The sequence below is a fragment of the Neopsephotus bourkii genome, unplaced genomic scaffold (genome assembly GCF_033783945.1).
Source record: "Neopsephotus bourkii isolate Nb327-2 ecotype Australia unplaced genomic scaffold, CSIRO-AGI_Nbou_v1 NB_1154, whole genome shotgun sequence".
In the NCBI taxonomy this organism is placed as follows: Eukaryota; Metazoa; Chordata; class Aves; order Psittaciformes; family Psittacidae; genus Neopsephotus; species Neopsephotus bourkii.
The window spans coordinates 4,112,476-4,135,887 of NW_026901640.1; the positions used below are offsets into that span (position 1 = coordinate 4,112,476).

Below are 23,412 nucleotides of genomic sequence, written 5' to 3' on the forward strand. Positions count from 1 at the left end.
AGTACAATACCACGCGCCGAACAACGAGTCTGACCTGGCAGACCCCCTGTCCCTCCGGGTAACTCCCAGTTCCCTGCTGGGCATGATGTGCTGTGGTATGGAATACCTCTTTGGTCAGTTTGGGTCAGGTGTCCTGTCTCTGCTTCCTCCCGGCTCCCCCTCCTCCCTGGCAGAGCATGAGGCTCACAAAGTCCTTGGCCAAACCAAAACATCGTTATCAACTCTGTTCCCAGCCCGAAAGTCAAAACACAGCACTGCACCAGCTACCAAGAAGGAGAAAAATGACTGCTGCTGCTGAACCCAGGACACCCTGTAGCCCAGGTAAGGGCTCAGGGAGTCCACCCAGGTCCCACTCCCAGCAGGGACACACTGGCACTGGTCCCAGGTCTCCAACACCCTCAGACACCTTTGTGCTCACAAAAGCAAGGCTGGAAAAGTACTGGAGCTCACCTGGACTGCGGCTCGGGATTGGTGGAGCTGCTTTGGCTAAGGGAATGAGCACATGCTTTAACCTAAGAATTTTGGGTGCCAGTAGCACTATTTGGTGCAAACGGCCCCAGCAGAGCAGGCACACAGAAGAACATGTTCTGCCACAGCCTCTTCTGATACAGCCCAAAGACAAACGCTCCAGCTCATTTTCCTGAGCACACCAGAGCCGCGGCTTGATGCCGCTGAACAGCATCCGTGTCTGCCGCCCGCCCATCTGCCACCAGGGAAAGGCTTGTGGAGACTTGGACATCGGCACTGGGATGCTCAGAGTCACGCTGTAAATCTGGTGAAAGAAATAAACACCCGTGTCGCCCAGCACAGGCTGCCCAAGGGCGGAGGGGGCAGGAGCAGCAGGAGGAAAGCAAATGAGTCATTAATTCTCCAAGCGAAAGAAACTCTTCCAGCGTCATGCATCGTGTGGAAAAAAGGCACTACCTCTTCACGTCAAAGGAAAAATGAGGCTCTCACAGAAATCCCTCCAGCAGTTAAAAGTCATCAGAAACTATCTGATAATTTAGGGGCACAAAGGCAGCTGTGCTGAGCCGGCAGCACAGTGCAGGGAGCTGCTGTGAATGCAGATGCTGCTGGTGGAGAGTCGCTTGCTGGAGCAGCATAAGGTGGAAAAGCCAGAAGAGAGAGAAACTGCAGGACAGAGCAGAGCAGAAAGGCAGCAGAGAGCCCTGGGGCTGGCGTGGTTTGGGTGAGATCCCTCCCAGCCACTGGGGCTTTGTACAGAAAACACTGAACATCAGTAAGCATTGAATTCGTTTTAGTGTCACACTCTGACACACAGCCAGAATTACACCTCAGCCAAAACCCATAAAAAGTGGCATTTTATACAGGAAAAAAAAAATCATAATCCTTTATTCTCCAGAGCTGTAAACCCCAAACAGCTAACATAGGCATACAGACGTGCCAAACCTGATAAATACCCAAGAGCTGGGTGACAAAACCCTTACACTGACAGAAAAATGCAGACTTGCTGTCTAAAAGTAGAACTCCAACCACCCAGACCTGCAGCACTCTTGAAAGGCTGAAACTAAAATTCCATTTTTTCTTTTATTTCCTCTTGTCTACAGAATGAAATGTGGAGAATGAACCAGGGAAGCCTTTGGGGAAAGACACGCAACGATTAACTGGAACATCATCCTCAGCTATTCATAATTGAGTTAGAGTCATCCACAGACACAGCAAAGAAAAATGAATCTAGAACGGATTATTTATCTCCCCAAAGGAATAATGAATCTCTGCAAACCCATGTTCCCTCCTCCCTGGCTACTGCACTTGATAACGTGTGAACCATCCTGCACATGCACCTTGAGTTAATCTGTCCTTAGGGAATGGCTGTTCACAATCCCAGCGTGCTTTCAAACACCTTCTTTTGGCACCCAGCATGTAATCCGGAAAAGAAATAAATGAAGCATCAGCAGACTTTGGAAGACTGGGGAATTTGGAGTGATGAGAAACTGCCTTCCCTCTGCACTAGTACTGTTATTGCTGCTCTGCAATGGATGTCACCACTATGGTGCTCTGCAGCTGAGCACCCCCCAGTGCTCAAGCCTGAGGACTCCTGAGAACACATCCTAAAGGGTTGGTGTTCGCGTACCTGTTGGTGCACACCTTGCTGCAGCAGCAGATCGGTCTGAGCAGTGTTAGGAAACCTGACAGTGAGGATTTCATCCCTGCGGATTTGTTCTTCCTGCTCCAATCCTGTGCTTGACTCCTGCCTGTTCAAACGCAGGCTCACCTGCCAATTGGGCAAAGGGAGGATGGGATTTTACCAAACAGGCACCAAATTTGCCCTCCCACAGCCATGGGACTAAGGAGAGGGAAAGGGAGCAGCCTGCACCCAAGAGGGGCAATGCTGAAACACAAAGCAGATAGCCTGAGCCCAGGTTCTGCCTCACTTTGGGATTTCTCATGTCCCCTTTTCCTTCCCTGATCCCAGTGAAGACCTGGATTTTGGATGGACAGAGCTAATTCTTCTGGAGTGTCTTATCCCCCCCTCCCAGCTGTGCAGTAGCAAGTATTCAAATCCCTAGTGAGCACAGGCCCTAATAAGTAGTCCTAAGGCTCAGCTCAACCTGATGAGGAGTGTGACCCACCCAAGAAGGCATCTGACATCATGATTGCTCCTCACCTGCCAAACTGGTACAGGACTTCTTTCTCCTGTACGTGCAAGTGACGCTTGACTTAAGAGTAAAGCAGGCACGACTGGTCAATCTGCCCCTAAACCCATACGGGATTCAACTGTTCATGGTTGGGCCTTCAAAGTCCCCCAGAAGGGTACAGAGTTTGGGAATCCAGCATTGCTAATCCTGAGGTGATGTTTCTCTCCACTGAGACTCCTTAGGGAAACACACCATGGGCAGGGTGTACACCAAACCCATCCCTGCTCCACACTAGCTTTGTGGCTGGGTGCCAGGTTATCCAAAATTAGTTCACCTCTGGTTCTTCTCCTCTCTGCACTGGTGCAAGCTGAAGCTCAAAGGAGGAAAGGAAGGCCCTCAAAGTCTGAAGCTGGTGTCCTGTCCTGGGAAGAGGCTCCCTGTTAAAGCCATTTCCAGCACCTCTCCTTGCAGGGCAGCAAAGGTGCCAAAGGGACACACCCCTGCTGGCATAAGTGCAAGGAGCTGGTGCTGTCTGACACTTGCTCCATGAACAGCCCTTTGTGGAGAGAGGGCGAGATGCTGTATGGGAACTCCCATCAGGGACAGCAGGGAGTCCAACACACACGAGAAACAACAAGCAGCTGGAGACGGGCTCTGCGGATGTCTGGTTTGGCCTTTAAGCTGTAACAGCAACTGAGGCTGCTGCTTGTTGGCAGGAGGTTTGCCAAGGTGCAGAAGGCATTAATTCAACCCTTTCCTCCTGTTCAAAAAGGATTTGCTTTGCTGCTTTACTGGTGGCTTACACATGCCTGTCCTGGGACCAGGGGAGAAGTCTGCTTAGGGTTTCTTTCCTGGGCATCTCATTAATCCAGTGGAGGTGCAGAAGCCTGGATCCCAGCTGTTAAAGGGTTGGAGATTTGGTGGTAGTGATGGTTTGGGGTTAGTTCTCCCCCTGCAATAAATAATGAAACAGAGGAACAGCTCTGCAACAGGGAGTGAGCAGTAACACCGAACTCTGAGGCAAAATCCTCAGTGCTGCAGCAGGAGCTCAGCCAGGCTGAAGGCTGAGACACCAAGTGTATCACACCTGGATATTCTCTGAATCCTAAACTGTTTTTGTAGCTGCTGACTTCCATGCTGACTCTATTTTCTCCACCACACAGACCCACCAATGCCCTGAGTTTCACTCCTGCTAAGCTGTCTCAGGGCAAACACCTTGGTCAGATTCTCTCTTGGTCTGAATGGAGATGCAGCACCACAGTTTATGATGGTGAAGAGATCACAGGACATGGGGATGACGGGACAGGGATTTTTCAGCAGCACACTGTCAATCATACATGTGAGGAGTTTTGCTCCCAGTCACTGCAGCCAGTCCTGAGCAACAGTTTCCTTCTGCTCACTTAGAGTCTTTTCTTGATTAGTTTCTCCAGTTTCCGTATCCGAGAGGATTCCTGCTCAGGCGTGGGAGCACTCAGTGAGAGGGAGCCAGTGTTCTCCACGCCGGAGGGAGGAGCCGGGAGGCGCTGGCGGAAGAGGTCCAGCATGCTGCTCTGCTCGCTCCTCTTCAGGCCCTGCAGGAGCAAACAACAGTGAAGCACCATGGTCAGACCTCACTGATCTGGGAGTGGGCGTGCATGAGAATAGCTGCAGGAGTCAAACCGCTACCTTTTGTTCACCCACCACAAGCTGGATGTACACCTCTGGATGATCCTGAGACAACTGAGCTCAGCCCCAGGAGCCAGAGCAGGTGTGAGTGTATAAAGTGAACTGCAAAGCTATTCAGTAGCAACTCCACAAGATACACCTGCCTCAGAATGCTTTTCCCACTCCCAAACCACTCTATATTTCTACTGAAAAATGTCACCAACAGTCCCAGTGCAGTGCTGGTGGACAAGCAGAAACTCCGTGGGACAGGCTCTAACCTTCATGTCTAGTATCTTCTGGAAAGTGTCGGTGCTGAAGTCTGCAAGGAGCTTGATGTAATTCTCAACAAACACAGCTGGGAGTTCGTGTGGAGCCATAACCACCTGCCAAGACAAGGAAAAAGAGATCAGACAAATTGTGTGAGTTAAAGCCAGCGCCTGGTCAACCCAGGCACACAAGAGACAGCAGGACTGGCTTCTCTAAAATAAAATGTTTAAGGAACAAGGAGGCTGATGTGCTGCTAGGAACTGAGAGGTAAAGGTGAGTGAAGAGCAGTAAAGTAAGCAGCAGGAAGACAGATGGGATCTCTTTCTGCACAGCAGTGGTGCCTGGACCCAGGGAGCTGCAGATCTTGTTTCAAAGAGCAGCAGAACTTTGTCTCTATGTCTGTGGGCTGTCAGGCCCTGGTGTATTGTCAAAGGAAGACTAGCTGGGGAGTTGCCTGGGGGAGAAGGGCAGTGCTGGTGGTGGTGACAGAAAGTCCCCATTGGGTCAGGCGGCCTGGATGCAGCCCATACCCTCACTTTGTGTGTCCCTCTGCTCCCCGCTGCCTGGAGACAGAGACAGCACAAGGGAATATGACAACACTCTGCAGTCCCTCCCTCTGTTCCCAGGACAGCACGGTCAGAACAACGTGCAGTTCTCCTGCTTCCAACATGGAATCCGATGGGTGAGTGGTGCCGCATGCAGCCACTCGGTCCTTTGGGTACGCTCCTCTGGAGAGGCTGGGGTGCACTGTCTGACCCCCTGCTGATGTCTGCCCCAGAGCTCACCCCCTCTTAATGCCAGCAAAAGTCAAGTCAGGAAAATAAATTAAAACAGCCTTGAAGCTGGAAAGATGATTACTCATTGTTATATTTTCCTTACGTAAGCAGCAAGCTCCATAGAGAACACACCTTTTGATAATGCTGGGCAGCAAAACCATCTTTCTGGGGAAGTATGTGTGTGTGAATGTGTGTGCATGCAGGACAGAAACAGCACAGGACCAGACTCTTCCCTGTCTCTGAAAACATTTCCATATGTTTCCACTGACCCAGCTCACCCCAAACTGTATTCTGTCACAGAGACATTTCTTTTCTCTCCCTGCACTTCAGACCAATGAAACATCATAGCCATGTATACACTTATAAATCCTTAATTTACAGCCCTTGTAAAAATCTTCTGCCAAGATGAAAAGCTGGAACTTCAGACAGCAGAGCCAGAGGAGAAAGGAAACAGCTCCATGGGACGTGCATATCCTGATGCCCTCCTTCCCGCTTTCATCTGTGCTTTGTAGGACTTCGCTAAATAAATTTGTTTGTGCCATCTTCAGGCTCATGGATACTCCTACTGAATTACAACTGCACCAGTATAAGCCTGGGCATGCTGCTGTGTGGTGGTATTGCTGTATGCAACAGAGGTACCATTTCTGAGCCATCTTGGAACTAGGTAGTAGAGCCCTGAAAACGCCATGGAGGAGTGTAGTGGCCTGGGCTTCCGACAGGGTGAAACAGCTCTTGGGGAAAAGGCTTTGAATTTGGAAACAGCAGTTTGAGCACTGACAAAAAGACAAGCACAAGACAAACAGAATGGCCAGAGGTGACCAGTCAGCTCTGGGCCCCTGCAAGGAAACCTTCCTACAGAAATACCACATCCTGTTCAAGGCCAGGCTGGACACAGGGGCTTGGAGCAATCGGCTCTACTGGAAGGTGTCCCTGCCCATGGCAGGGGGTTGGAACAGGATGAGCTTTTAGGTATCTTCCAACTCAAACCAGTCTGGGATTCTATAATTCAACCCAATCACCTGCTGATCACACAGGGTCTGATTTTGTCCAATCACTCTGTGGAGCACTGAGCACTCTAAGTGTTTTTATTGTTTCATCACTAGTTATATTGACACAGAGCTCTCACTCAGGGCCATTAGAAGTGTGTTCTGCAGGAGGGCAAGCATGAGATACTTGAAAATGCAGACAAACTGCTACTGCCCAGCCTGCAGACCAGCAGCACCCTGCACTTCCTGCCCGAAGCACTTCTATACTGCTTTCACCTCAACCCCAATGAAGCCAATGTGATACTAAGGTAGACGAATTAATTCCATTACCTTTCTGATTCAAACATAAGCTCCAAGGAAAAACCCATTTCTGTATGCAACAGGCTCCAGTCTTTGCTGCTCCTCCATTAGCAGTACCAGGGTATTTTTCTTCAGGCCATTTATAAGAAAATTTAGACTTGCTCTAACGTATCTACTAACACCTCAATCGCCTTACTCCAGAAGCATGGAACTGTGGAACTGATTTCTGAATTCAGAATGCAAACTCAGCCAGAACATTACCTTGGGGCCCAGGAGCAAAGCCACACAGAGCAGGAACCATGGAGAGCCTGGGCTCTGCACCCCCTCCTTGCCTTGGCTGTGGTTTACAGGAGACTCTGGCTGGCAGCTGCCTGTCCTGCCTGACCCCAGGTCCAACTAATTCACTCAGAGGAACATCTTCACTTCAGCATCGCTGGTGAACAGGGGACAATCCCATCATCCAGGAGGGTACACTGCGCAGCTCCCATGGTTTCTCCTGGGATCAACCCAAACTTCTTACTCCAACAACACAGGGGAAGGGGAGGTTGCTTTGCTTGTTACTTTTTATGAAGACAACACACTGCTTTTGGGTCATTTTCCAGGCACCAGGTCTGGAAAATGAAAAAGGACTCTGGTGAATACAGTAACCCAGACATGTTTGCACTGGCTGTTACACTAGACAGTAAACAGGTGACTCAAGCACGGCTTGGCTCCCCTGCGTGAAGGAGTCTGCACAAAGGCCTGGAGTAACCTGAACCGGAGGGTTTGTCCTGCAACAGACACTTATGGATGCTAGCTCTGATTTTCACAAGCTCCTGAGGGAATCTGGTACCCCAGCTCTCCTAATAAGCAGAACTTGAGCCCTCGGTTACCTTAAAAAATGAGGATGAAAACTCAAATGAGATGTTAAGAGAGTGGGGGCAAACCCAAGGCAAATAAGCCAGTTCTGTCGAACAGCTGGCAGCGCACCCGGACAAGCTCACATACGTTCATGTGCAATTGCAGATTGCCGTGTTCAAAGGAAGGGCCCCCTGGAATTTGCTCGCTCCGAATCCCAGTCCAGCAGTCTGGCTGGCAGGTTATCAAAAGTCTTGAGTTACCTTCAGGATCATTTCAGCCCGAGTCATGCCTTTCACCACTATCTTCGTGTAGCTGGCAGGAGCCTTCCTCACCACTTGGGACCCAATGGAGGGCAGATCCAGGAGAACCATCTTCAGAGAGTGAGTGTCCAGCAGCAGCTGCAATAGTTAATCACACCCTATTATTACCAGGCTCCATACCTGCTATAATCCAACATCCTTAAAAGTTTAACACTTCCCACATTGGAAAAATCCCAGTAATTGGACTGCAGGAAGAGGAGAGGCGACCCATGTAATGTTACTTCAAGGAGACACGGTCACCCATGGCTACATATCAGCACTGTTCACTGACTTGAACAGAGCACTGCTCTGATGACTTCAAATGACTTATGCTCAAGATGCTGAGCTGCCATAAGGCAGAGATTTCCATCCAGTCCTCTTCCCCTTGACAGTATAAAGTGAAACAATCTCGATTACCTGTAGCCGTATCATTATTTAGATATTGAGGTCAAATGAATTAACACCATGCTTTCTCCTGCCCCCAACCACCCACTCTGTCAGATTTTCTGCTTTACTCAACCACCTGATATTAAGATTTTTTTTTTTTAAAAGAAAGCTGCAACACCATACAGCTCCATGGAGAACTGCTCAATACCCTGTGTACACTGAAACTCACAGCCTGCATGCTGCTTTCCACTCTACAAGTGGCTAAATAAGCAGCAAGGAGCAGCCATGAAATTTAGCCCAGACAAGCACTGATGACAAAATGCTGTGGGTTAGGGTTTCTTATAACAAAATTACCCCAAATACCACACTCTTCTGATTGCACAGGGTATGTTGGAAGAAGTAAGAGCAGACCAGTGAAGGACAGAATCTGAAATCCAACTAGAGGCAGAGGAGCACAACTGATTTATGCAGCAGTGAGTGAGAGCTCTGTGGCTGTCAGCACACCCAGTGCATTCCCTGCAAAGGGGCTCTCAGGACCACATGGAAACTTGTTCTTCTTGGGCAACACACAACATTATGGGCACTTCAGAACCCCTCAGCAATCACCGTGGACAATCCGAACACTTATGGTACAGCTTTCAGCACACGTGGGAATTCAGTGCAAATACTGAATTGCAGTGCAAATTCTGCACTGCAAATAGGGTACAGCTTTCAGCACACGTGGGAACTCGGTGCAAGACTGAGCTGAGGAGGAGGGATGCTGGATCACACCACTTCCAATCTGGTCCCTGTTATCTGCAGCAGCGTATCATTGCTGTGTGCTGCCTGTTTCATGGTTTGCATGAGATGAATCAATGCCATCAATCTCGTCCTGGTAAGCCAGGAAATCACAGCACAAATGAGCAGCTCTGTGTACCCCGGAGCTGCTGGAGCCTCAGGCTGTCATAGCTGGATTCCTGTATATCTATGAGCGACCCCATACATGGGAGATTTTTCCATGGTTGGAGAATTCACATCTTTCCCACGTAAACTCTCTCATGTCTAATAGGAGTTTTGTGCACTCTGCAGCTTTCCCACAGATGCAGCACTTGCAGGCTCTGTCCACTCACCCTATTTCCCCCTGTTACCCATTCCAGGTCCCTGGCATTCCTGTCTCACTGCCAAAGCCTGCTGACACAGAGGATTGTCAAGTCAGAGATACAAACACAAAGTGAAACCCTACAGGTCTTGTTCCCTGCACTGAACACTTCCATAAATAATGCCCTAGTGCCTAGATTTCGAACATGATTATTAGGAAACAGCACTGTGTTTAGGACAGGAAAGGACAGGAAAGGCCTAGAAAGCATATTCCACAGCAACATTTGCACCAGAGAAAAACTGGTGTGGAAAGATGCTGGTGGGTGACCAGAGGTGTGCTCAAAAGATGCTAAAGCAACTGAGGACCTATATGCTGCAGAGCCAGAGGAGATCAGCTTCTGAAGACCTCTGTACATCTAACCCCAGGAAGGTATGTCCCACTTATAAATGACATATTCACTGTTAATCAGGCTAACAAAAACCTTCCCAGTCTGCTTTAAAGAAGCAAATTGGGCCTGTTATTCCAATATAGTAATGTTAAAACCTTTTAACTTTAAACACAAACCCACTGCTGGCAACTGGTTAATCAGTTTAGATGGTTATTAAGAAAAAGACTTTGTTTAATCACTCTCAGGTTTGCTCACTGCACAAGATGAAGAGGAACTCTGCTTCACTCATTTGCTTCCCATTAAAAAAGAGGAGGGTTTTGACGTAAAGCTCCTGTTTCATTTTGCAGACACACACTGCTCAGAACCCATCTTTGATGCCTAAAACCCAAGCAGCTTTTAAGGCCCTGATTTGAAGTTCATAGCAGTGCCATTAGGGACAAATCTGCTTTTGTTTAATTAGCCCACAAGGAAGCAGCTGCTTGTGCAGGGGACAGCTGAGAACCGGCCTCATCCAAACCTCATCCTCACAGAGCAGCAGGGTCCCAGCCCACAGGCAGGGGTGAGAGATAAAGGGTCTCGAGGCAATAAATACCCTGTGCTGTCCATGTGCAATTCAGGGACAGGGACTCGTGTGAAAGGGCAGTATTTCAATAGAAATGCACATGTTGATGCAAGTGGCATTAATTCAATGCGCTTCCTTCCCTGGGATTGTGTCTCACTGTCTTGCAGTACCTACAGCTCTCAGTATAAAAGGGAGGCAGGTTCATGGGAGAAAGCTGGGGAGTCCTGAGTCCCCGATGCTGGGTGGTCATTTCCCTGGGTCTCAGTCACTGAGTGATAGAGGTGGGGACAGCTCTTCCCCACCATGCTGCAGTGTTGGACGTGTATTTGCAACGCCAGAGGAAGCGAGGCCTGGAAGGCATTTCTGCAGGAAAGAAACTGTCCTGTCTTCAGACACTGCAGCATCACTTGCTCGCAGAAACAGGGCCTCCATTTAGCTTTTTTTTTTCCCCCCAACAAAACAGAGAAAACTCTGCACTGTACCTCCACAGCCCCATCCTTCCTGCACAGCTCTGAGGGGAGGAAGACAGCAACCATCCATAGGCAGACTAGAGGAGGCAAAAATCTAATTGTACTCACTGGAACTCAGCCAGGACACAGACTCTGGCAAAACTACATCAAGCTGCAGAGGAGCCCATGAGGACATCACCCTCCAGGAGTCTCCCACAGCTTCACTTCCTCAGAGAGGAAGGAGCCAGCACATGGGACCAGCACACACAGTCCCTGAGAGGCTGCAGCACTGCTCTGCTGGAGTACTGCTGTTTGAACTCCTGAGCTGAGAAACTGCCTGGACACCTGGGGTTTTGGTTTGGGGTTGTTGCTGGGTTTTTTTGGTAAAGTTTTCCTGTTGTCTCACTTCCCCTCCAAATGATGCTTCCTCCAGCAATTCCTTTTAAGGAGCAGACATACGTGTGAATAAAGGATTAAAGCCATTATTGCATAGGCCTTCTTCACTGCCCACCCTCCACCCTGGCACTTTTTGAAGAGAAGGAAAGAGGAAACATCTCAACCAGCAACTATGAGTTGGCCATGCCCCAGCTCTTCTGAGCAGAGAAGCGATAGTCTTAGGTTTAACCAAGGGAGAAGGCACAGAAGCAGCAAAGGGAGATTTGAGAAACGATGTGTCAGAAAATAGTCTTCCTGAGGACACGGGAGCTTCTGGCAACAGTTTCTGCCACAAGCAACATTCTTTTCCTTTGTGTGAGCACACTGAAGACAAATCTCATCCTGACACCTTAGCAACAACTCCTGGGCTATCATTAATTTGACTGGCAAAGTAAGAGCTCCTCTGCTTGGGAAGATGCCTAAGGCCCCTCTTCCAGGACAGGTTCAGCTGTGGCAGGATCCCTACAAACCTGCTTCCACTCTGCCCTGTACCAGTGTATCCCTATTGCCTCAGCTGTACCAGAGCTCAGGACACGTAACTTAGCTCTCTGCCCCTTCTGACCAAAAGCTGCCTTGACTTCTTGAACCCAGAAGTCATAAAACATGACAGACAATGCAACTACTCTTTCTTACCTGCTCTGCGCCCACCATGCTGATAGGTTTGCACTTGAAGAGATGGTTAATGAACTTGGGAATGAAGGAGCTGCAGAGATGAAATACAAAATGACACAATTACATGTGAGTATTTGGAGTTATGTAGTCTTCTGCAGTAAGAAAGCATGCAAAACCAAACCAGGATGGCTTCCTATAAAGACACTGTAAGTGCCTGGTTCTCAAGATGATTCCAGACACATTAAGTATACTAAATAAAAACCCAACAAACCTTAGGTATAATTCTTTTGCTTTAATCCATACCGATCTCAAAGTTAATTGAGAAGTCGCACACGTACTCTACGTAAATAAATTGCTATAAACGACATGAAGTACTACACTACAAGGTCAAGAACAAGCAAACTATTGTACATAATAAACACAGCAACATGCCAGGATTAGCACAGCTATTCACAGAGGAGAAGAATCCAGAACCTACAATTTACTGCATACAAGTAATTCCATAACATGCATATTACACCCTGAACTTGAGGTCCAGCCAAGGCTGGAGGTCTGCTGGGCCCTGGACACTCACACAGAAAGGCACTCATCCAAAAACCTTCTGGCCAACACAATCAAGACAAGAAAAAGTTTTGTGAAAACACCATTACCCTGTTTTACTAACGTGGACTTCAGACTCAGAAGAACGACTACGGTCCATATACTCAAGCGGGGAGAATCTGGCAAGGGTGGAAGCCCAATATTTGCCAACACCAGAGCACCAGCTTTGGTTTTAGCTTTCTGCTTCCTGGTTTTAGGCTTTGTGGTGATTTCATTCCTCAGTGGAGAAGCAGATGCTCCCTTCTAGCAGAAGCGCTGGCTGAGCACCTACAAGACAAGCTCCTGCCTGGCCTACTCTACTGAGGTGCAGCACCAGGAAAACTCAGGAGCTGCACGTGAGAAGGGCCAGCATGAACAACACAACCTCTGTCAGGACCACTCCACTCATACCCTTGGTCTTCCTTTTGCTGCCTTGTTTTTCAATGTACTCTGCTTATTTCACATGGCCTTCTTTGGCTGAATGCCTACCAGGCTCATGTTTCTAGGACCTTGCCATGACCTGGTGGCAGGTCTTAGATTTTAATGACACTGTTCTAAGTTCATGTAAGTCAGTCTGTTTTTTTTCCTTTTTGAATGAGAAGCCATTTATGATGATGATCTAAATTCAGTGTGGTTTCCCCCTTAATCTGTCAAGCTATTTCTTTCCTTCTCACAAAGCAAGGAGCACAGACAGCATCTTGTTTGCCCAGCTACCTGTTTTCCAAGCCAGGACATTTATTTTTTGCCCTTTCTCATGGAAGAATGACAAAAGTGTAACTCAGGCAGAGAGCATGCCAAGCTGCTGAGAAAATCCAAAGAAATGGTTCAAGGAAGAGTCCAAGCAAAGGCTCCTTCCTTTCCCCTTCTCTCAGACACAGCCACGACCTCTTTCAGTGAATCATCCTTTCCTGGAGAGGCAGCAGGGAGAACAATTTCAAACTACTATTGAGAACCAGCTACTGGGCTGCCCCAAACAGCTTTGAATTTGACCACCAGAGAAACTACCTCGGCAACAAAACACAAATAAGAGGAGGGAAACAAGCGCTATCTCCTCTTGCACAAAAGCATGACAGCAGAGATGCAATATATCTGGTTTAAAATCCATTTTTCAGGTGCACAGCTAATTCCCAGAGGGCAATTAGAGTGCTAAGCACAGCTGGAGCTTAGGTGATCCTATAAAATGATCAATGGGTAGCAGCTCTGGGTGCAGCACCTTGCTACAAGCTGAAGAGAGCAAGAAGTTAACTCTATCTTTGATCTTGCAGCTAGGTCCAACTGTCCTTCCCTCTGTAAGATCAGACATGGAGCTAATGCTCATGTTCTATATGAGCGAGCCTCTCTTTTTACACGGTGGCAGACCAGCAGCCAAAGGACCCCTCCCCTCTCTTTTTTTAATCTTCTATGTAACCAAATGTCTCCCATAGACAGCTCTCTGTCTTGCATGAAACAATTCCCAGGCCCCTTAGGATGGCCACCCACAATCAGTGCAGAAGGGTAAAGTGACCTCCCATCCCCACATGCCTGTTATTTCACGCTGCCTTATTGGAAACAGCTTCTCAACTCCAGGAGGACAGACAAGACAAACCATAAGGACCAAAGGCTGCTCTTGTGTTCTGGGAGGGCTTTTTGGACAAGCAGAGACCATCAAGCGCAGTTGCACTTAACTGAAAAATTCACTTGAGTCTCTTGCCTAGGCTGGACTCAGTGCTTGGCTCTCTCAGCATACAGCAGGCAATCCTGATGCAAATAATACGTGCGAATTCAATGTTAATGCTCTGCACGAGGCTTTGTACTCTAAATGCCTTCACTCCCTGCACATCCACAGAGCTAGACTGGATGCCAGAATTCATTTACAATTTCAGTTATAAAGCCAAATCCAGCAAACCCTCCATAGAAGCAGACAAGTCCCCAGCATAATAATAAAGCAGTGTGGGACAGATGAGGAACCTAAAGCAGAGAAACCACAGTATTTGAGAGGCTTCCACCCAACGGGAGTGGCTCTGCCAAAGCCTGTGCTTTCCTAATCCCCTGCACTGCTGATGCATCAAACACAATGCCTTGCTAAGCAAGGCAGACAGAGATGCAACCACAGTCTTGCCTGTCTGAAGGAAAATGAGCTACTGCAGGGCATCATTCAAAGCATCCTGGTGCCACTGAGTCACTGCAGCTGAGAAGGGTTTTGCTTTATATCCTGCTCCAAGGCAGTGACCAGCCCTTGCAGCTTGGCTCACTGTTTCCAAACCTCCAGGAGCCTCCTTGTCACGATCTTCTTCCACCCAACTCCTCTCACTATAAGCACGATGCAAAGGCCAGAACTGGAAGGGTGCCTGCTGCAGTTACCCACCATGCTTGCCTGTTTGTAATGGATGAGCCGTTATTCTGGCGAGGGGGAGAGCTGTTTGTTTTTCCTGTCTCTTGGTTCTAATCTCTTCCTCATTGAGGTCAGGTCACAGACTTCCCAAACACATCCCTGCGTAGCAGCCACAGCTTCACCACTGTGGTTTTTGATTTCAAAGGATAAGGACTGAGGTGCAGTGAGACCAGAGCCCCTCACCCTGCCTGCAAGTGCCTCCTGGAAAGCTGGCTGCTTCTCACTACTTCATGGGAGTGAGGGCTGCATATTGGTCAAAACAAAACAAAAATGACAAATTAGGTTAGAGGACTGATGCCATTTTTGATGGCCATTTTTCTTCTTGCAGACTTGGCTCAGATCCCTCAGTTTTAAATTTAGTGACTTTAGATGCCTTCTCCCCTGTGGTCCTGTAACTCAACACTAGCGCTTTATACAATCCATTAGAGCTGAGAAGTGGCTGGCAGTTCAAATAGATACAGGCATTAACATATGGAGAAGTACAATGCCTGTTAAAAGGATTTTCTGTGTTGTGGAGCACACAAAAGGCCAGGTATTTATATTGGGCAGGCAAGCATATTCCATAAGAATTCAGAGCTTCAAAAATACAAATGTTTGCATGCATTAAAATGTCATCAGCATTTTAAGTACATCAATACACCCTTACCACTGCACTAGTTCTCTTTAAATCCAAGTTGTACAGAAGAACTCTAAATAGGATCTGGCAAAAACAATCCTTAGGAACCAAATTTTCACTTCTCCACCTGATTCACACCATAATGAACTCAGGACTGTGTCTTCATTTTGAAGTGCTGCAGATCAGAGCTGTAGTTGTCTTAAAAAAGGTTTTGAAGCAGAGTGGTAGTTTTGCATGTTTCTGTGCTCAACTATGGAACAAGCTATGACAAAGACACTCGGCTTAGATGTTCGTTTTATCCTGAGTTTACTTGATATGCGCTTAGCAATAAAGTTAAAAGGGAGGCAACTAAGCTGAGGTATTAAGAGTGTGCTCTTGAACAGCTGAGTAAATGGGGGTTTTTTTTATTTATCACCATGTTAGTGATACAAAATTCAAGTGAAACCACATAGAAGGCTTAAGTGCAATAAATTTTCACTGAGACAGCATTCCAAACAGTGATTATGGGCAACGTCATAATATGATTTATCAGTAACTGCTCCGTAATGCAAGCTAACGAGTACCCTGAGATAGAAAAGGGGAATGAAACTCTCAGGTCAGCCTCCCTGCTGTGAGAGCTAAGAGTTCTCAGGAGACCCCGCTGCATCCTTCCCTGCTGAAGCAGGAGCTGAAGCTCCAGTCTCAAACCCACACAGTAACTGCCAGGCCACAGTTTATTTCAGGATGATTAGCTTATTGAAGATGAATGAAACGTTAAGGTATTTTAGAGTGACACATGATATGCATGGCACAGCTCACAAGTCCACCAGCAGAGTCACATGCAACACCAAAAGCAGCAGCTACGACTGGCAGAGTCCTCCTGAGGTTTTTTCTTGGGGCATTGGCATGCAAAGCTCTGCTGGCCACAGGCAAGCAGGGAAAAGTTCCAAGTATCTTCCCAAAGAACTGAATTCTTGTTTCAGACACACAGCTTCAAAGTTTGGGTGTCCAAGAGATGCTGGAGAGCTCAACCCTAAACCCAGAGGCAAGGGGCATTTCTATCTCATCTTCCAGTTCTTTCACAATGCTCAACATTAAGTGATTTGACAGGAAACAGAATTTTCTCCAAAATCTGAACTACTCCCCTGAATATTCCCCTCCTTAGTGAACTATTTTTGCACAGAAAAGCAGCTTTTGGACTGTCAAGGCAGAACATACTCATCACACATGCCCTCCTTACAGCGAAATAGGTATTTTAGAATTAAATGACGCACCAGATTTCTTAGTACCTGGAAACACCACAGCCTCTTATCACTGAAAGGAAAGTAGGTTCCCAGAGTAGGAGTCATGTCTAATTCAGACATTCAAAGCCTTTTAAAGATGTCCAACACAAAACCTTCTGTACTTGGCAAAGAGTAGGCAGTGATCATCACAATATTTTATGGGATGGTTTAGCTATGTAGGGAAGAACCAATCAACAGGAATATCTGAGAAAATCTGCCTCAGCAGGAAACTTGAGACAAGAAACTGAAGTATCTTTTAACCTTGCCAGCAGCTGCTGGTGTTTGCTGTCCTAACCCACCTCCCTCTGTGCCCTCTTTGTTCACCCAGACACTAACAGCCACGATGCTGCACTCTACAAAGCAAACAGATGATCACGTACAGGCTAGTGAGAACCAGAGACCTCGATGAACTCTGTGCCATGTTGGTAACTTACTTTGCAAATTTTATGCAGAACTGAGTGAAATACTTTCTCGTGGAGGCCAGATTGTCACGGATGATGGGGACATTCTGTTTAATGTGGAGAATCACCGAGGTGACATAAGGACTCTGGTCACCGACGTGTTCCACGTTCTGCCACTGCATCTGCACAAAGGGGAAATAACAACCAAAGAGACTGTTCAATTCATTAAGAGTCAAGCAATAGGTAAGGAAAACTACAAACTTCCTGTCCAAAGATCTCTAAGGAATCATTAAGACACTGCCACTGCAATTCACCACCAAGGTCAAGTTCTTCGTCACTACACTGAGCGAAACCTTTCCAGAAGAAGACAGACAGAAAACCAAGAACAACCCTTTCTGCACCAGAGCAGAGAGAGGTTGTGACCAGTAACCTATGCAAATAGAGACCACTAGGATTAAAAAAGGTTTTGGAGCATGCCAGACTGCCTTAATATTTAACAGTTTCCAGTTTGCCAGGATGAAATGCCCACATAAATCCTGATTACAGGCATTTGAGAAAATATCTGCAAGCTTGCAAAGTCTGGATTCCTGTATGGCAGCCAAGACTTTAATACTGGTGAGACTGATGACAGATAGATGGAAGAGGTAGAAATACGCTTTAAAATCCAGCATAGCTCACACCGAAAACACTTCTTGTGTACAAACTAGGGTGCTTCAGCTTATCCCAAATTCACATCAAGAAAACATAAACCAAGAAGAGTTACCCAACTTCCCACTTTGTTTTCATTTACAGTCATCAGAAATGCAACAGAATAGCCCCTGTGAGCCAGATGTGTGACTCCCTTGACTTTCTCTGAGCCTTATTTGCAGTGAGTACACAGCGAGTACACAATGTAAGTTGTGGGGGAAAAACAGAAGAGAAAATTGGGTAGACTGGCCAAGCACCCATGTATATAGCAACGTTTCACCAAGAAACTCCAGCATCCAGAAAACCACTCATAGCTCTGCTACTGCTCAAAGACCATGCGCTCTGCGATGTGCTCCAACTAACTGGAGATGCTGTTCCTCATGCTGCAGATGAAACAGGAGGAAAACAGACAAGAAATTAGGGTAGGAAACTGGGCACATGTGGAAGATGAGCTTTTCCTTTTGAGGGGTATTTGCCCTCAAACTTGTTTTCTCAAGTTCTGGATTTTGCGTGCACAAGTTTTTTATTCCTGGTTTTAATTTAATTATGGCTACTTTGTCCCCTGCAACCCAGCCAGTTCAATTCCATCCAAACAACTTAATAGGCAAGAGAAGCCAAATTCTTTGCAAAACCACAATGTCTGGGAGAGTCTACACATGTCCTACCAAAGCTGTCTTTATTGAAACCAAACAAACAAAACCCCAGCCTGCTCATTTCACATTACCCAGGAAGCAAGCAGGGATCCCTCTCTCATCACCTGCTCTATGGGGTTTTCATTCCATCTTTCATTTGAAGATTGCTCAAGAGACAACTGCTTTTCTACTCCTCATGGTACAAGCCATATCCAAAGAAAACACTTTGTGCCTAGTTCCCTGATGGACTTGCACGTTCCCAGCGCTGGCTCTTCTTGACAGACAATGATCCTCAACCAACAGACCATCCCCGTATAGCGGGAATGGCCAGGAAGTGGGAAGGGACTGCTGAGTTGAATTACTGCAACAATAGAACAGTAGCTTTTTCATTTTGTTGGTCTTCATTCCAAAAGCAATACTTTACAACCAAACCTTTAAAGCACGAATAGTAAAAATAGCCCTTTGTGTGTGTGTATGGGGGTGTGTTTCACCCAAAGAAAAGACCAGTAGCTGCAATGAAAGAAATGGTACACATACTGAAAAGTCATCAGAAGAAATATGACCCCAACTCTTCTGGTAAAGCTTTGTTCCTGTCATTCTAAATTTATGCCTCTTTTTCCCTCGTCCTATGTTTTTCTTGGGATATCCACATAGTTTACATACACAAGCTGAAAATGAGTCCAAAGAACTGGAGCAGTGAGGCCTCGCACTTGCCGGCCAAAGGGAGAATCCCAGCACGCAGGGTCTCCAACAGCAGCCAAAAGGCACCTGCACACTGCAACGACACAGGGCAACGCGGCTGCCTGCAAGGGGTTCAAAGCTCTGGTTCTACCTTCAGAGCTAGTTTTCACTACAAAAAGCCAGGACTGTCAAGATTTTAGGGTGCTTTCTTAAAAAGGGAGGAGAAAAGAGAAACCCTAAGCAAAACTGGAGTGGTTTGGCATGTAAGAAGAGCTGTACTACCTTCTGGGCAAGGCAGGGCCTCAAGAGCATCCCTGGGTCTGCCCAGCTGCGGGGGCCCATGTCTCCATATGTCCCTGTGTCCCCAGAAAGCTAGGAATGGAGTGACAGCACCAAACCATGAGCCACCAGGTCCTTCTTCCATGTGCAGCACTGACCTGGGTCTCCAGCAAAGAGGTTGCTTCATGGAAGATGGATCAGTATCCAAGTCCCCCCATGCTCAGCAGCATCCCACTGCCAGTTACAGGCTCCAGACTGGGCATGGGAAGCACACATAACCACCAGGCCAGCACCTTCACCCTTGACCACACATTCCTCATGCAGGAAGAGGTGGGAGGGGAGAAAAGAGCCAGTGGCTGCTGCAGGCAGCAGATACTGCTGCCTTTGAAACTGCCTCCATTGTTTTCCAACACAAGTTCTGGTTTGCACTGTTACACACTGCACCTTGTCTGAGTGCTGAAACGCACCCATGGTGACTTTAAATTAGCAGTTGGCAGCTCTGATTGCTCTGCTCTTGGGGTTTTCCTTGTATGTAATGGAGAGATTATTAAAGCTCCGTGTTTAAGCGCTTGCTGGTGTCCACTCAGTTGTAAAGGAAGTAGGAAATTCTGGCTGTGCCAAAAGGTTTTAGCAAAATATAAAACCCCAGCAAGCAATCGACATGCGTCATTAAAATGTCCCCCAGCCCCACTTACCAGCAGTTTTACATATAAATCGATGCTTAATTCAGCAAGTGAATCAAGGCTTAGCCAGTGCAATCCATAAACTTCATTGGGGCAAAAATATCCCATGCAGATTATCAGTTCCCTTATCCCAACAATTAAAAATAAAGCACACCAGACAATTTAAGGGCCTGCTACAGATCAGTACAACACATTCTCAGTACTTTGTTCTCCAGAATATGACAATGGGGTTTTAGGGCAAATTCCTCTCCCACGCCGCTTCCCAGCTCCCCATCCTACAGCCGTGTTTAATCACTCTACACCTGCTCCAAAGTTTGAGCAAAGATTAACACCTACACATTTTGTAACATGGGGCCTCCTCATCATTTATCACTTCTTCCAGAACACACAAGGTAAAGAACCAGGGAAACCAAGTACCATTCCCAGCTGACAGCAATAGTCACAATGCCATTTTCTGTGTTAAGTCTCTCTAAATGGCTTGCAGCCAGATTCGATTTAGAGGTTTAAGTATTTCTTAATTTACCTCTTATAGCTACTGAACATTTTTGCAAGGAAAAAGAAAAGCCAGACTCCAACAAAGGACTGGGAATGTTCTATCTTGGAGGACACCAGAGTGAAGTAAATGAAAAGAAGCTAAACAAAGGAAGAGCCCTAATGGAGTATAGGTCTTCAGACGAACATGCCTTCCCAGTACAGGAAAACTGGAATGGATCAGCCACACAGCTTTACTCCTTTAATATAGACTGAAATTTTACACTTCCAAATACTAACTCTGCATTTAAATAATCAATCATATGCATTTCTTATTCAACCATCAGAGTAAAAATCCAGCCCTGAAGGAAAGGAAGGAGGAGGCTGAAGGAGAAAAACTCTTTACAGCAAACCCAGGTCTAGTAAAAATCACATAAATGTGACTCTGGCTGATGCAAATAGTGGAATGTGTGCACAAGTGACAAGTATTTATTTAGCTAATTTCATAACACTTAACTTGTTTATATATCATCAGTCCCATCACATGTGCTGCATTTTACCAGTGTTCCAAAGACAAAAATAAATGGCCGACCAGCTGCTGCTTTCTCAAGGTTGTGGTTTGGGTACAAACAGTCAGAGCTAAGTGATTCAACTACTACTACACTATGTAGGTTCAGGAGATGTAAGGAACTGACACAGCACACACACAACACCTGAAGTGCTGAGCCCTTCCTAACAGTGTTATTTTACAGGGGGAAAAAAAAAAATCCTCTTTTCACTTGGAACACATACAAGCTCTATTACCAGCTGCATTCCACTTCAAATATTAGCTGGGGGTGGCGGGGCTAGTTACAGCTGGAATACATCATAAAGCAGAAAGCTATTAAAATTCATGGCAGTGAGACAGTGTGTTGATCCTACAAAAATGGAGCTCTATGTTTAATATTTCTAATTAAAAAAAAAATTGTTCAATCCACTTTTGTTGTCTTCACCTCTGTCTAAAGCAGTCTGGGTTTTCACAATACTTTGGCAAGAAAACACAGCTCTGCATTTTAAACGTATAAAAGCCAGCAGTGTAACTGCAACAAAATCCTTAAGCACTAATCATATGGGCCTCCCTAGGAATGGCTCCATATGTCCTTGAGAGGATCACAGAAGCAATAGGGCTCAATCTCAGTTCCTTATTACCCTTTGAGTACCTCCATTTAACAGCCACAAACACCCAGGCTAGTAAAACTCCTTGTCAAAGAACACAAAGAGAACAGCAAACAAGAAGTTGTAGTTGAAATTTCATGCTAACAAAAGTTTTCTCCATTTTAAAGGATCTCACTGGCATTAGGAGTGAAAAAATAAAGCCTTATGTAGTTAAAGAAAGTATTTGTGTGTTTTATTGTGGTGCAAAAGACTGAAAGCTCTAATCTGAACGTAAGAGGTTTTAGAGTGAAGGATATACTTATAAATAGAGCAATTGTTGCTCTAAGAAGCAAGACAAAATCAATATATAGCAGTGCAAAAGGGTATGTCAATTGTGAAATAAAGCCATCAAAATAACCAAGAACTTCACATGGATCTTAAGGGTGCCTCTTCCCAAAACAAATCCAGACCCTACCTTGCTCATAGCAGTCAGGGCAGGGTCACAGGCTGCATCCAGGTCCTGCACTAACAACTGTATGCTGTTGGAGATCACACTGCAAAAAAAGAGTCAAGCATGAGTTTTAGAACAGTACTGAGTGACACAGTGCCAGAACTGGCTTTATTTGACTGTGAAAGGCAGAAAATCATCTACTGGCTGACAGTTGCATTATGCTGTGAATATACATGGCTAAAACTTGTACTGAAAAGGAGCTGGGAATTTCTACATGCTGTTCATCAGGGAGCTACATAATGGGCTTTAGTGTAGCGAGAACATTTTAACAGCAGACCTTTCTCTGTTTTGACACATGGAAGGAGCTGGAGATCAAAGGTGTCACATTGAGTAACCCCCAACTTCACATCAGGAAGAAGAAGAACCCCCAAGAATACAAGCCCAGACTTGGATTTGCCTTCAAATTTAATACATAAAACTAAAATTTTGTCACCACTCCATTTACTCACAGCCAACATTCTACTACTCACAGAAACTTGCAAAGAGGATTTCAAAAAGCACATCTGCATGAGTTCTGAACGTGTCTCCCATTTGAGAAGATCAAGGCAGATGTCTTATTTACACTATGTCTAGGATTGCCGCCATCCATTGTTTAAGTTTCTCAAAGACATATACCAGACTAAAGAACACATTAGTCAAACACATTTCCCTCCCTCTTTTTTTCTTAACAGCACAATATTGCTTAGAGACACATTAGATGCCACCATATTATGATGGGCACAAAGGTGCAACTGATCCTAAAAAACCAACCAGGAAACATTGTCTGCAACAGCTCAGACCACCCTTGAGGGCACATAACCAAGTACTCACATTACAACTTATGCTGGAAGTAGTAAGTGACTGTGTTTCACTGAGTAAGTACAGTTTTTAAAGGAGTGTAAACCTTCAATCTGCCACACATGGCTGTTTACAACTTTGGGATTATATATGTAAAAACTGGATTTTACTTTTGCTTTCTCATGATGGCAGCATAGATGGGAATTGCAGATCTGTAAGAAATCTGACCAATACGTCTTCCAAACAGTTTTCCTCCCCCTCATCTTCTTTTTGAAGTTCTGGGTACTACTGTGGAGTTCACTCTTCAAAATAGTTTTAAATATCCACCTCCTCATTGAGATATGGTATCACCCACTCTTAATTCTGCTGCTGGGAGCTGGGTCATGTCTTTCCCTGCAACCCACAGAGGTTTTCTATTCCCCTTCCTAAAGCTCTAGTACACAAAGTCTGGAACAGGCTGGCAAGTAAAGGAGTATTCCTTCAGAGCAATTAATTTGTTTGTAAAGGCAAACTCATTCAAAATTATTTGGAAGTTAGTCTGGGAGATGTGAATACTGGCTTCAAGTTATACGATCTAAAACTTGCACTGGGATAAAAAAAGCCTGTGACCATTTCTGCTGGTGCTTCTGCTGGGCACTACAGGATTTACTCCCTTGGGGGATTCCACCAGCTGGATTGAAATCATGTCTCTTGGGCACAGCTGAC

At 46.2% G+C, this 23,412-nt stretch overlaps 1 protein-coding gene across 4 annotated transcripts in view; it reads right to left on the reverse strand.

Annotated features, from left to right (window-relative positions):
• Positions 1 to 2,371: 2,371 nt before the first annotated feature.
• The window catches only part of VPS53 (VPS53 subunit of GARP complex), a 66,179-nt gene continuing 45,138 nt past the window's right edge, over positions 2,372 to 23,412 (reverse strand). For all 4 annotated transcript variants that reach the window (XM_061363602.1, XM_061363601.1, XM_061363599.1 and 1 more), the window contains 6 exons: positions 21,895 to 21,973; positions 16,886 to 17,034; positions 11,645 to 11,714; positions 7,674 to 7,811; positions 4,523 to 4,627; positions 2,372 to 4,171 (listed from right to left, as the gene is read on the reverse strand). In XM_061363602.1, the coding sequence (XP_061219586.1) occupies positions 4,001 to 4,171; positions 4,523 to 4,627; positions 7,674 to 7,811; positions 11,645 to 11,714; positions 16,886 to 17,034; positions 21,895 to 21,973 (712 nt within the window). In that variant the 3' untranslated portion in view covers positions 2,372 to 4,000. The remainder of the gene's footprint in view (positions 4,172 to 4,522; positions 4,628 to 7,673; positions 7,812 to 11,644; positions 11,715 to 16,885; positions 17,035 to 21,894; positions 21,974 to 23,412) is intronic.